The sequence below is a fragment of the Cornus florida genome, unplaced genomic scaffold, assembly GCF_030987335.1.
Source record: "Cornus florida cultivar Cherokee Brave unplaced genomic scaffold, ASM3098733v1 CherokeeBrave_3.0.0_Hap2_Chr03, whole genome shotgun sequence".
Lineage (NCBI taxonomy): Eukaryota > Viridiplantae > Streptophyta > Magnoliopsida > Cornales > Cornaceae > Cornus > Cornus florida.
This window is the reverse complement of record NW_026775573.1, coordinates 2,344,163-2,358,586: the sequence shown is the minus strand read 5'-3', so window position 1 is coordinate 2,358,586 and position 14,424 is coordinate 2,344,163. Positions and strand designations below refer to the sequence as shown.

The 14,424-nt window shown below is 35.7% G+C and overlaps 1 protein-coding gene and 1 pseudogene across 1 annotated transcript; both read right to left on the bottom strand.

The window, feature by feature from the left end:
- Window positions 1–3,170: 3,170 nt before the first annotated feature.
- LOC132298595 (actin-depolymerizing factor 10) lies at window positions 3,171–4,521 on the bottom strand. Its single transcript, XM_059794995.1, has 3 exons — window positions 4,439–4,521; window positions 3,684–3,949; window positions 3,171–3,369 (listed from the first exon to the last, which is right to left on the bottom strand). The coding sequence occupies exons 1-3, from the start codon at window positions 4,439–4,441 to the stop codon at window positions 3,219–3,221; spliced, it is 420 nt and encodes a 139-aa protein (XP_059650978.1). The 5' UTR covers window positions 4,442–4,521; the 3' UTR covers window positions 3,171–3,218.
- Window positions 4,522–4,779: 258 nt separating this feature from the next.
- Window positions 4,780–13,811, bottom strand: LOC132300937 (uncharacterized; annotated as a pseudogene).
- Between the last annotated feature and the right edge of the window lie 613 nt (window positions 13,812–14,424).

Genomic DNA, 14,424 nt, shown 5'->3' with positions numbered 1-14,424 from the left:
GGGCGCTTCCATAGTGGAGGAAGGGTAGCGACCCCTTCCTCGGCCAGTGAGTTCGGTTATTGGATAGGTAGCTCGAGAATACCTAATCCATTATGGGCACGCCAGGTCAGCACTGGCCAGTTGTGCCTATATTGCAGAGGTGGCGCCACTTAATCAACTGTCGTGGTGCGGTCATTAACACTTACTCAGGCCTGGCTGTATAGATTGGAATCACAGGTTCCGGATTGTATGTTTGTTGACCTATAAAACATACACAAATGGAACATATATAAAGAGTGTTCCCTTCATATTAAGTGAAAACCCACAAATTACCCCTGCCTTTAGTTGTCTATTATAAAAATTAAAAAAAAAAAATACTGAATAAAACCAGTCACGCAATGGTATTAAAGTCTATTTTATATGACTTTTGATTAGAAATCGATATAAAATTCAACTCTTTTCAGTAAAATTTGTTATAAGACGCAATAAGCCAATGACCTCATTTGCAATTTTACTTTTTTTTTTTTTTTTGTAAGTATTTATTTAATTATTTTACTAAAGAATTATTTTTAACGTTCAGAGTATATGTATTGAATTCATATGAAAACTTTGTTGCACAAAACTATTCTAGTTACTTTTCTTAACAACTTCATGGTGACTTAACATGCGCAAGAGATTGGAAAGGCAGGGAGCAAATATATTCAAGAGAACCTAACGATGGAGCATGTGTATGACTCTGGAGAAAAGATCTAAGAGTAGGAGGATCGAAGGGAGGAGACATTTTGCAGGGTTTCTCTCTGCAGGAAAACTCACCAAGGATTCCAACTTGAACTTCCTCTCCATCCCTCTCACTTTACAAGCCATTGTCTCCGAGCAAATTTTCATCGCTCATGGAGGTATAGTCACTTTATATTTCTGGAGCGGTGCATATGCATTTAACAAATGGAAGAAAGTGGAGATGTTGGAAGCAAGTGGGGAAATCTAACTACATGAAAACCTATCAAACAAGACACATCTTTTGATCCTTTCTTCGTGCTCTCTGATTATGATCCATTCAGTTCTGGAGAACGGAATTCAAAGTGTGCTGCCCTTGTTAATCACTGCCAACCAAAAAGTGCATCCAAGTGAAGGTTAATTAACAGATTTTTTTTTTCTGAACAATTGAGCTCAATAGCTTAGTCATGTATATCATTTAAAGCTTGGATGCTGATTAGCTTTGTCATGTATACCTTATTATTCATACAAGCTGCGATTTTCAGTTTTCGAGAGTTCTATAAATTAAATTTATTTGATTTTTCGCTTTTGAATTTCATCTGCAATAAGATTGTGCACAGCGGGTCATCTAGATCTGGTTTTGGGAGAATATTTAGAAATATCTTAGATCAGGAAACCACTTTAGAACACACACAAACACAATAAATACAATATAGTGCTTGTGAAGATGCAAGAAATTCCACTCTCAACTTGGACAGAAAAGCTTTACACTTCAAGAAATTTTTCAACCTTTTTTTCCTCTTTTTTCAGTCTATTTATAGACTGTTATAGACATTCTAGAAGCTTTCTAACTAACTCTTTTCGCTGGGCTGAACTTCTGGGCTTGTCTTGGTTATGGGCCCATTCCCTTTCATCTTAGACCGGGCTCTCCACCTGATCTTCTGGCCCTTGGCCTGATAAATGAGAAGTTAGATTAGATTGGTTGCTCTTACCGACCCGTTCATAACAACCTGGGTTGTGTCCGCCCAAGCCATTTTCGATATCCTCAGCTTGCAACAAAACAAACTTGAGACTTCTATTTCTGGGAGGCTTGTTTTCTGTAAATAGTGTTGTTGACTTCTTGTTATGGCTGTTCATTTTATTGTATTATTTATATTTGATTAACAAAATGAATGGGAATCAACTAGGAAAAAAGGAATGAATGGGAATCAAAATTGTTATTAAAACTAATCCACAGCATCAACATCCCTCTGTTTTCCGGTTTCTATTGAAGCACATAAGAGTTTTAACAAATGGTGATTACCTCATATAATGCTTTTGACAAATGGTGATTGGAATGGGGGTGCCAATAAATCTAAAAGGGAATTCAAAATCTTCGGTACTCTTCTTTTATTCTAGGCACTGGTTTTATATAATAGAAATCAACCTTACTACAATAACCGACTTGAGAAATTGTCGCTACTCACAATCCTCCTTGTGAGGCCCAGCACTCCACGAGTGTTGTGAGTAGTGGCAATGTCGAGAGCCGGCAAGAATATAATTTTTCAATAAAAATACTTCTATCTTAATTCCAATAATGACTCATGCTTTACATTGTATTCGTAACTTTATTCTATTTTTCTTGACAAGAAACAAACAAGGCTTATTTTGTTCTTATGGGTTTTCAACTACAAATTTTCTACTTTGAAAAGGTGAAGAAATATCACTAAGTTACTTTGGTGGTCCATCATATTCATAACTTACCATCACACACACCAGGATTGTAATTGTCCAGTAATAATGAAATCTACATCAATCAGATATTCTACAATTTTTCATCAATTTTTATTAAAAGAAAAATGTTCAACTTGACTGGTTGAAACATCAAACCAAATAAAGAACTTGGACACCTAGCTACATTGTTGTAGTTTTCCTTCAAAGCTTTTGCTTTGTTTGTTTTGGTATTGTATTTGCTTGTTGTAGTTTGTTGTCCCTTATCTTTGGGGCTGTTTTGTACATTCTTTTCATTTATAAAAGCTTACCATTAACTAAAAAAAAACACTTGGACACCTAGACAGGTAATAATTAAGAACTTAATGAGTTTTATATACAACTGGAATCATATCCGAATCATGGCTTTTATCTTGGTTTTTGATGCAAATAAATTGATTGAGACAGACCCTGAATTGAAGAGAAGATGATTGTAATAGTGACTATATATATATATATATATATATATATATATATATATTCACTTAAAACTTCAGATACATATAATCGCCACTGCAACTTCTCTAATGAAAGAAAAGTAGTTGTATACAACTTTAACTTGATAAAAGAAGCTGCGGTACTACAGGAATACAAAGTAACAAGAAGTAGGATTATCAGTGTCTTGCCACGGCGCTGATTGTGTCCCATTAGTAGTAGTTCAGCTATGGATCCATGAAAGTCACTGAAGCAATACAACCACCCTCCCAAAACCACCCTCCCTCCCCACAAAGAAATTTAATTTCCAAGAGACAACGTACAACAATAGTTGAAGGAACTTATAAAGCTCGCCCTCTAATCACGTCCATGCTCATCTCACTAGGATCAGTTGCTTGCAACTCAACTTGAATGCCGTCCAGTTCTCTCTTGAATCTGTCTTTGGAGGTCGCGTAGAGCATCTTGTTTCTCACTCTTGACGTATCCGGTGACCTACATAAAATGACATAAAGATCGATCTGAGGGATTATTAAATGCAACAGGAATACAGGATCAAGTTCTTGAACAAAAAAGCTGGTGGATTATAAATGGTAAACATTTGCTGAAATGTGCGGTGCATAGTTTACAAATTTACAGGTTAAACAACAACTGGATCCTCTCTTATGCAACAATTAACTTTTTTTATGTATCTGTTGCACTACAATGTAGATCTACACGCGGCACAAGATCCCCTCCAGAGGAGGGGATCCGGATTCGTTAAACAAAGCATCATATATATATATATATATATATATATAGTTAATTACCATGCAATGAAAAAGATCTTGCTTTTTTGGCAGTTTTCATCAGTTATGAAATCGAAATCATAGACTGCATATCTGCACTCGTTTTCAGGCAAGCTATTAGTGAAATCTTCATAGGTTTCCTCAGGACCACCAAGCTTCTCTACTGTGGCTTGTTGGTTCTTCTCATCAATCTTGAACACAATGAATCTGTGGTTCCTCTTAGCTTTTAGTTCCAAGAACTTCAGCTTGCATTCATCATCCACGGCCATTCCTGACGCCGAATTTGCCTAATCCAGACAACATGATATATAAAAATTTATCATACATTGATACAATAAAATGATCAAGAATTATATTGCTTTATTGTAATTCATAAGAACAATTGTTTCTAATCCCAAATCAACTTGCTTTGACAAAAAAATTGTGACACCATGCCAATTAATGTCATGCCTAATTTGATGATTACCACGAGGATTAATGTCTACCCTACGATGAAAAATTGCCATACCCAAACAATTGAGCCATTATTTGTTTAGAAAAATAAATATTTCAGATCTGACCCAAAGATTCAGAATGCAGAATCAAATTGTGAATATTCGAGGCTAAATTAAGTTATCTGTGCTCATGATTTTCAAAACTTATTTTGCACATGTAGCTTTATCTTCGCTTTTTTTTTATTTTATTTTATCTATATATTCTAGGCTAGCTTTAACCATTCTCACATAATCAAATAAAACAAAGGTTGTTTTAAATTTTTATAAGGATTAAGAGCATACCATTTTCTGATCGCCAATGAGAGATGAACCTTGGACAATGAGGAAAGGCAAAGGGGAAGAGGTCGAGCGCAGAGAGAGAGAGAGTGTTTGTGTGTTTTGATTTTGGGTTAGGGTATATGAGAGATGTTGAAGAAATGTTCAAAGGGTTGAGAGACTTTTGAGGGCATGTGTAAAAAATTGAAGGTCCTTGTTCTCTTTTGATATTGGTTGTCATTATTATCAAAAACAACATTAACTAATGTCAAAACAAGTGCACAGTTCAATTCAAACATTATATAATTTTTTATAATAACTAATACTACTTTAATCATGATTAGTAACACTGCATTGTGGACGAAATAAGTTGTTTCGGAATAATGTATGTTATTTTAAAATAATTTTTTTTTTTTTAAATTGTACGCCCGCAATATCAAAATTGTATAGCAGAGAATCGGAATTTATTCTCAACATTATATATATGTAAATATATATATATATATATATTTTTCTCCCAACAAATTTTTTTTTTTTTTTTTGAAAGGTAAAAATAATAATAATAAAAAAATAACCTTATTTTCAAGAAAAATAAAATAGGAGTATAATCTTGTAATATGGTTTAAAAAATTAATGATATAATACAAATTTGGTCCCTCAATTGAATATTATTGCACAAATTTTTGACCGATTCAATTTGGGTGTCTATCTTAATCCATTTTCTAATTACGCCCCTAATTTTAAACCGTGATTTCTATATATATCACACGTATGATAATCATTATTTCTCTCTCTCTATATTTATATACATATATATATATTTTTTTTTGACATTTAGAGAACATTTTTTTTTATATACTTGAAGATGAATGAATATTCAAAATTTCATAGGTGCAAATGGGTGTGTGGTTTTTTTTTTTTTTTTTCCAAAAAATAAAAGAAAAATTACTTGATGCAGATTATTTGCAATGATATAGATTTTATTGGGGTAAAATATTTTAACTATTTAAAAGATAAAAATTGAAAAAGTAAATACCTTTATTTACACCGATATTGGTGAACTAGCAAACACAACCATATACCCTCACATTATTAATGCAACCCTTGTGTTTTCTTTTTCTTCCAAATAAAAAAATCCAACATTGCAACGGATTCCAATTTTTTTTTCCCAACATAAGAAAAAAGTCACATTTGATCCACCTGGTCATATCTATGATAAAAGTAAATAAATTAATAAATAACAAAAGAAACTATCATGCAACTTTGAAACTTAAAAAATTTAAATAAATAATAAAATAAAATAAAATTCCTGGTTGAGGGTAATCATAAATTTATTAAAATTATCTTGACATTATTCAACGTGTGGTGGCACAGTATAACCCACGTAATAAATACTCAAATAAAAAATAACTTAAAGTCCCTCTCATATATATATATATATGTATGTATGTATCATGGAAATCAAGGATCAGACCAAAATATTTTTAGCTCGCCCCGCTCACGTCGCGGCACTCCCAAAGGCTTCCAAACAGCGTTAGAGGCATCAACAATGTTTTTTTTTTTTTTTTTTTTTTTTGGTAAATGGCATCAACAATGTTGTTTCTACACGGAGGCTGAAAATCGTGGTCTGCATCACAACCCAATGTTGAGTCACACTCGTCCACCACAATGGCCGTCACGCTCCTCCCATTACCATGGATGGTAATGTTGTTGAAGCACCTCCCTCTCTTTTCAAACCATCTGGTAGACAGCGCCACCACCGGTGTGTCATCCGAATGGAACTTCTTGTCACATTCCGATGGTCCACCGCCATCACCATTCTTCTCAAAACTATTCAGTGTCAGGATTGCCTTTGTGCGGCCTGACACGTCCGGTGAACACTTGTACGTCTCATAAAGCTTGCCCTCTACGCAACAATCGGAATCATTCTGCTTGTTGCATCCCTTTGGAGGTGGTTTTTTTCCCTTTATCTTGCCACTAGGCTTGCAATTTCGAGTAAGGGTGGCAAAAATCTCCAATCCGGTGGGGAACCGCCCCGCCCCCACTGCATTTAAAAAGGGTTTGGAGAACCGTTTACTTAAATGGGGTGAGGATGGGGGTTAAAAGAAAAAAAACCGGCCGGTTTTGGGGCGGTTGCGGGGGACTCAGATCCCCGCCCCGCATCTGCCCCGACACCGGCCCCGGTTAATATATTAAATTACTAGTATACCTTTCCATGTTAATATATTTACAAAATTAACCTTCACCATATATATATATATTGAAACCCTATATTTCACTTTCAGTTTCAGACTTCACTAGTGAGGCGGCAGCCGCAGCAGTCGGCACTGATAGATCTGACCATCGATTGATTCGATTCTTAACAAAATCCCAGTATCTATGGTTTCTTAGTGGTCGAAGCTTATCCCAAAAGGTATTCCTCTAAGATCCCCTCAGATTTGCTACTCTTTTTAGGTCTTGGCTTCATAGATTGGTAATTTTTATACATAGAATTTCCGTCTCTCTCCTTTTTTGGTCTGTTTCTGTAATAAAGATTGAACTCACCTACATGGATTTAATTGGTTTGATTCAGTGTTTTCCACCTTTGTCTGGAGGATTTAAAGAGATACTTGGGTTAGGGTTAGATATTGTTTTCATCTAGCTGTTGCGTATACCTTTCTCTCTCTATACACGGAGATCCAATAATTATATATATAATTTTTTTTTTTTAAAATATGTTGCATCTTCTTCTTGATATCTCTATCTAAAATAGTCTGACAGAACATTCCTTTTTTTTCCTGATAAGTTAGGGTTTCTGAATATTGTTTCCATTTTATGAATCTATTTCCATTTTCTTTCTCAATCTATGACAACTTAGGGGTTTCTTTTTTTTATTTATTTATTTTATGGCTGATTTTATTGTGGGATTGATACGACGATGATATGGTTCTGCAGATTGATACGACGATGATGTGGTTCTGCAGATTGATACGACGATGATGTGAATCTATTTCCATTTTCTTTCTCAGATTTATGTGGTTCTGTAGAACTTGTGTACAATCAAAAAATCAAAAAAATTGGAATTTTTAAATTTAACCAGTTATGGGGCGAGGGCGGGGGCGAGGAAGATTGGGGTGGGTTCGGGGCGGTTATAGGGATTAGAAGCAAAAACTTAAACGGTTATGGGGCGGTTTTGGGGGTACCAAAATTAAACGGCGGCTGGGATGGGGAATGGAAAACCCGCCCCAAACCGCCCTATTGCCATCCCTAATTCCGAGCTTTAACCTTCGAAAATATGGTAAGAATTAGAAGAAGAAAGAAAATGAGAATGTGCACACTTGAACACTTTAGAGGAACCTGAAGCTTAATTCTTCCTCAACTGAGCTGGATTTTACTTGGTGATTTTAATGTTCTCCTGCATATAAATGACTCATTTGGTAGAGCTCTTAGGTGGACGGATGGAATGGCAGAATTCAAGGAATTTCTGAGCTCTAATGGTCTTGAGGACCTAAGATTTAATGGAATTTTCCATACATGGTCAAATAGAAGCTTTGGTTGTGCCAACATCTCAAGGAAGCTTGACAGGGTCCTTATCAACTAACCTTGGATGTCCAAATTCACACAGGCAGAATGTCATTTCCTACCACATGAAATTTTAGACCATTCACCTATGGTGGTTAACTTTGGTACCCTTGCTTCCAAAAGAAACCTCCAATTCAAATTCTTTAATTTCTGGGCATTGCATCCTAGCTTTTCAACCATTGTTTCACAAGCATGGCAAATGGAAGTGCATGATTCAAGAATGTTTAGGGTGGTTCAGAAATTAAGAGCTCTCAAGCTGCCTCTGAAAATGTTAACCAAGAAAGAATTTAGTTCTATTTCAGAAAGGGTAGCAGCCTCTAGAGATGATTTATTTGTTTGCCAAAAGAATCTTGACTCCAACCCAGCTGATGATGTTCTTAGGCTTAGGGAGAAAGAACTCTCACAGAAATTCTTTGAGCATTTACTAGCTGAGGAGATGTTCTTTAAACAAAAAGCTCAAGTTCACTGGCTTAGGGAGGGTGACCAGAATACCACACTCTTCATGAAAAGTTTTAACTCCAAAGCAAACAGAAGGAAGATTCAGTCTATCACTGACCCAAATGAAAACCTTGTTCAAGGACAGGACTTTAAATGTGAGATGCTTAACCACTTTCAGAGCATTCTTGGACAATGCAGATTCAGCTACCCAGGTATGCACTCATTCTTAGCAGTCATCTCTAAATCTGTACCAGCACACCTTCTTCCTTCCCTCACAGCTATCCCCACTGACCAAGAGATACAATCTTGTATTCTCTCATTTCACCCATACAAGAGCCCGAGTCTTGATGGATTCAATTCTTTCTTCTTCAAGCACTCATAGCCAATTGTGGGGCAAGAAGTCATTGCCGCAGTTAGAGATTTCTTCATTTTTGGAAGAATGTTGACTGAGATTAATAGTTCATACATTGTTTTAGTACCTAAAAAACCAAACCCAAACTTAGCCAATGACTTTAGACCTATATCATGCTGTAACATAATATACAAGACCATTTCTAAGCTTATATCCATTAAACTTGGTCATATTCTGCCCATACTTATAAGCTCTACCCAAACAGCCTTCATTAAGGGAAGGCAAATTTTTAATAATGTCTTGCTAGCTCATGAGTTACTAAATGGATATCATAGAGCAAATCACTCCCCAAACTGTGCCATTAAAATTGATTTAAAGAAGGCATTTGATTCCATACACTGGCAGTTTATCCTGGATTCTCTTCACCTGTTTGGTTTCCCTGCTACTTTTATCAATTGGATAGCTCAATGTATAACCACTCCAACTTTTTCACTTTTTTCTCAATGGAGAGTTGTTTGGATACTTCAAAGGGAAGAGGGGTATTAGACAGGGGGACCCTCTTTCACCCATGTTTTTTATGCTTGCAATGGAAATTTTGACTTTATGTGTCAACAGCCACATTGGGAGTAACCCAAGATTCAGGTTTCACTTGAGATGCAAGAAACTGGCAATCACTCACCTCACATTTGCAGATGACATTATGTTGTTCTCACATGCAAGCTTGGACTCAATTCAAGTGTTGATGGATGCTATTAATCAGTTCTGCAACATCTCAGGAATGCAGTTTAATAAGGAAAAATCCAAAATGTTCTTCTCTAGGGTGGATAATGGTTTGAAGGCTGCCATTCTTTCTCTCACACAGTTTGAAACTGGCACTTTACCTGTAATGTACCTTGGTTTGCCACTCTCTTCATCAGCAATCAAGGCTAGGGACTGCCAAACTCTTATTGAAAGGATCACAGCTCGAATTGGGAGCTGGACATCAAGGTTTTTATCTTATACAGGCAGAGTTGTCTTGGTCAAATCAATGCTCAAATCAATTCAAGCTTACTGGTTACAAACTTTCATACTTCCTAAAAAGGTCATTGAGAAAATTAATCAACTGCTTAGAAGTTTTTTCTGGATTGGGATTGACCTAAAGAATAAGGGAGCAAAGGTTGCTTGGCAAACTGTGTGTAGGCCTAGATGTAATGGAGGGCTTGGCTTTGCAGATTTAGAGTTGTTTAATAGAGTCTCTAGCCTGAAACATATCTGGAAAATCTACTTGAGAAAGGAAAACTTGTGGGTTGCATGGTCCCATGAGTATCTGGTTAAAACAAAGAGTTTTTAGGCACTTAAACCCTCAAGTTTGAGTTCAGGATTTTGGAAGAAACTGCTAGGGCTGAGGACAATGGCAAGAGGACTGCTTAGACATAGAGTGGGAGCAGGGAATGATACTAGACTTTGGTTGGATTACTGGCTACCAAATGGAGCAATTATTATGCAGTTGGGGCTCATTGGTTTGGAAATTCTTCAACTAGATAATAATATCTTAGTTGATAGCCTAATTTCCAATAACCAATGGGTAAGCCCCAACACTATCCAGCTGCACCAATTCTTCCAATCCAGGAGCTTTTTGTCTCAACTTCAGGAGCTACCTCTCCCCTCTCCTAATCCAGACTCAATGGTTTGGTTACCTAATCCCAACAAAGATTTTTCCATTACCCAAACCTTAAAGTACTTCAGCCCTCCATCACCAATTTTCCCTTGGCACAAAGTGGTGTGGTTTAAGCATCATATCCCTAAACACAGTACCATTCTATGACTTGCTGTTAGAGGAAGACTTTACACATTGGATGCCAAACCGGTGCTATACAAACACTACATTAATAGATGCTACTTATGTAACTCAGATTGGGAGTCAATTGATCACATTTTCTTCAAATGTGAATTCTCATCTCAAGTTTGGAGGTTTGTTCAAGAAGTGGCAAGGTTCTACATCAGTCCAAACAATTAAGGTGAAATGATCCATTGGTGCTCTTCACACTGGGTATCAGCTGAATTTTTGGTGCATAAGTTGTTGTGGGCTACTACAGTTTACTTTATTTGGATGGAAAGAAATGCAAGAGCTTTTAGAAATCAATCAACTTCCACCCTCAGTATAATTGCACAAATCAAAAGTTGTGTAAAGGACAGATTAGCATCAACCAAACTCAAAACAAGCTCTGACCTCAGAAAAATCTCTTCCCTCACTCAACTTCAAACCCTCTTCCAACAGGGATGCTCCCCAGCAACTGGACAAGCCCTACTGCTATAGTAACACAAGAATAGATTGGTTGCACACACAACACTTGTGGATGGAACGATCTCTGTGAAGTGAGGTGGATGATTACTAGCCATCAGTTGCAGATTTTGGTGTCCAAGGTTGTTATTGTGCTTCTCTGCAAATTAGAATACATTGCAATATAGTGCTGTCATTTTGAGTTGCTATGTACTATGTACAAGTTTTAGTCTGTTTGTTTTTCCCCTTATTTTCCCCTCTTTTGTGGCCCCACGTAAATTCTTCTTACTCAATACACAAGCTTACCTTTTAAAAAAAAAAAAAAAAAAAAAGAAGAAGAAGACAACAACAACAACAACAACTTCACCCTTTTACAGATTATATATATATATACACACACACACATATGTACGTATATATATTTTGGGGCAAAAATATTAAGGGTTAGTAATCAGTTGGAGGCAGGAGAGGGAGCAACACTATTTTTAATACAACACTTTTACAGATTATAGACTAGGTTAAAAGAATCAGTGGATCAATCTAAAACATAGATATAGTAATGTGACATATAATGAATAAGAGAATAGAAAATTTAGTGTATATTCACTATTACTAGACTAGGTTTTGTGTTTGTTTGATAGTTGGATTGATGCGTCTTTGTAGGATATTCCAAAGAAAGTGTTTTGTCCTGTTAAATCTAGTGCACGGCAGCTTAGGAATGGATTCAAATCTGATTCGAATCTTGGTATCTGTGTATTGTAATTGGATCCCTGGTAGAAGCCCCGGGATCGCCGGTGTTTGGCCGCGAGGCCTGCATGGTGGAAAAACTTATGTGCTGTATCTAAACATTCCCGATCCTTTCATGCAGTGCCCCCTACTGCAAACTTTTTTTTTTCTTTTTTCTTTTTTTTTTAATGTAATTAAATTCAGTTTCTACACATTTGTTTTAGATTTCAACATAATTTTAACACATAAAATAAGTTAAATAACTAATATACTGAAATACGATTTAAATTAATTGAAACTAAAAATAATGATATATGTTGAAAAGATTTTAACATACTTAAATGTATTTGTATTTTGTATTAACTTATAACATGTATTAAATACGTATGAAGATGTAGAACAATTGGATCTGAAATGTAGAATAAACATATTCAAACGGGATATATATATATATGTGTGTGTGTGTGTTAATTTTTCCAGCTACATCGTAGGATTAGAGTGTTGTCTGAAACCTTTTTTTGACAAATTTTAAAGGTTGTTCAATTTTTCATTATAGTTCAGTTTTGACTGGCTCATGCACCTTGTAGGCCCCACCACAACTGGGGAGCCCATAGAGAGCCTGTGTGTTGCGAGTAGAGCGCAGATCAACATCAACTATATCCTAAACAATAATCAGGGTGGATTGAAAATTCTTAAACAGTTTGTACAAGTTAATTGCATTAATTTCAAACTCAATTTTATCTACGTTTCATTAAGGCTTTGTTTAGCTGTATGAAATTGTAGTCTTGGAATTAGAATTGATAGAATTAAAAAAAAAAAATTTGATTCAATTTTGTAAGTTTTTTTTCTCCAATTCCATACAACCGAACGCGACCTAAGATAATTAAAAATTTAATTAGTAACATATAAGGAAATGATGATTATTTACTTTCTTTTTTTTTAATTCAAATTACTATAAACATTTTTTTTACCAATTTTGATCATCAAAATCTAGTATTCACTAGATAAAACCCACATTTTCCTCTCTTTTTTTCTCCCAACATATATAATAAATCTAACATTAATTACAACAGTTCCATTATTTTTCACAACATGAAAAATCCCACCTGATATTATATATGCACAGACTAGGATAATTTTAAAAGAAAAAAGAAAATTATTAAACGATACGCAACACCCAGTAGTGGCGTGACATCGTCCAATAAATAGTCAAATAAAAATGGCTCGAGGAACATTCAAGTCCTACAAATACTTATTTTTGCATAAAGGAAAATGATAAAATGACCAAATTCAAAAAGGCCTTCAGAATCCGGCCTATATCATTCCTCTTATGCAAACTTAGCTAAGCCAGAAAATATATTATACCCAAGTGTATTCACTATGTGGTACTCCTAATCAATGCATAATCATGTTTTTTTTCTTAAAAACTCTCAATTTTTTGTTTATGAAAGTAAATTGAAAATTTTCATGATCATTCATTAGTTGCCGAGAGTACCACGTGTTCTGAGTATTGTATACTTTCTGAAGCTAAGCATCCGACCAAAATATGTCTAAGCTCGCGCCAGTCATTTTTTGGCACTCCCAATGCCTTCCAAACAGCTTTAGAGGCATCAACAATGTTGTTTGGACATGGAGGCTGGTAATCATGGTCTCGATCGCAACCCATTGTGGAGTGGCACTCGTCCACCACCTTGGCCTTCACACTCTTTCCATTACCATGCATGATAATGTTTTTCAAGCACCTCTTTTTCTTGTTAAACCATCCCGCGCGTTGACAGTGCCACCACCTGTTCGTCATCCGAATGGAACTTACCGTCGCCACCTTTCTGAAAACTATTGATCGTGAGAACTGCCTTTGTGTGGCTTGACACTTTGGGCGAACAAAGCTTGCCCTCCACACAACACTCGGAGTCATTCTCCGTGTTGCATGCCTTTTGAGGTGCTCTTTTGCCCTTTATCTTCCCACTAGGCTTGCAATTCTGAGCTTCAACGTTCACAAAAATGGTAAAAAGAAGAAGAGAGAAAATGAGAATGCGCACATATGAACTAGCTTGCTTCTTCATTTTTCCTCCTAGCTAACTTTTGGTTTTGGTGGGAATGAAACAGTTTAGTACGTACGTGGTGACCTATATATAGAAAGTGATGGGCTACTCAAACAGCTGTCAATTAATGTATAATTATGGCAGTTTTTTATTGTGTTTTCTGAGGAATTTCACCATTTGTACAGATTATGTGTGAGGTTAAAAGTATCACTTGGAAAAGAACAACTGGAATCTATTAACATAGAGATATGGAATCTATTAACATAGAGATAAGTAATGTAACATATAATAAGACAATTAAAAATTTAAATTAGTGACATATAAGGAAATGTTGATTATTTTATCCACTACATTCTAGCCTTGGTTTTGTGTTGTTTGATATATTAATGTGTCTTTGTTGGAGATTACAAAGAAAGAATTGCGTCCTATCCAAGTTAGTGATTAATGTAGTGTTATTCATCAATCTGCATGTAAGTTACTAAATGGGCAATATTCTAACTGATATAAACCCACCTCCCAAAAGGGGAAGTCGAAGTGATGTATATATTGTGTTGCATAAGTTGTATGGGACCGGACCGGACGCATGATCTCAAGAGGTGATCCTGATTCCCATTTGTGTCCAGCATAACTGATT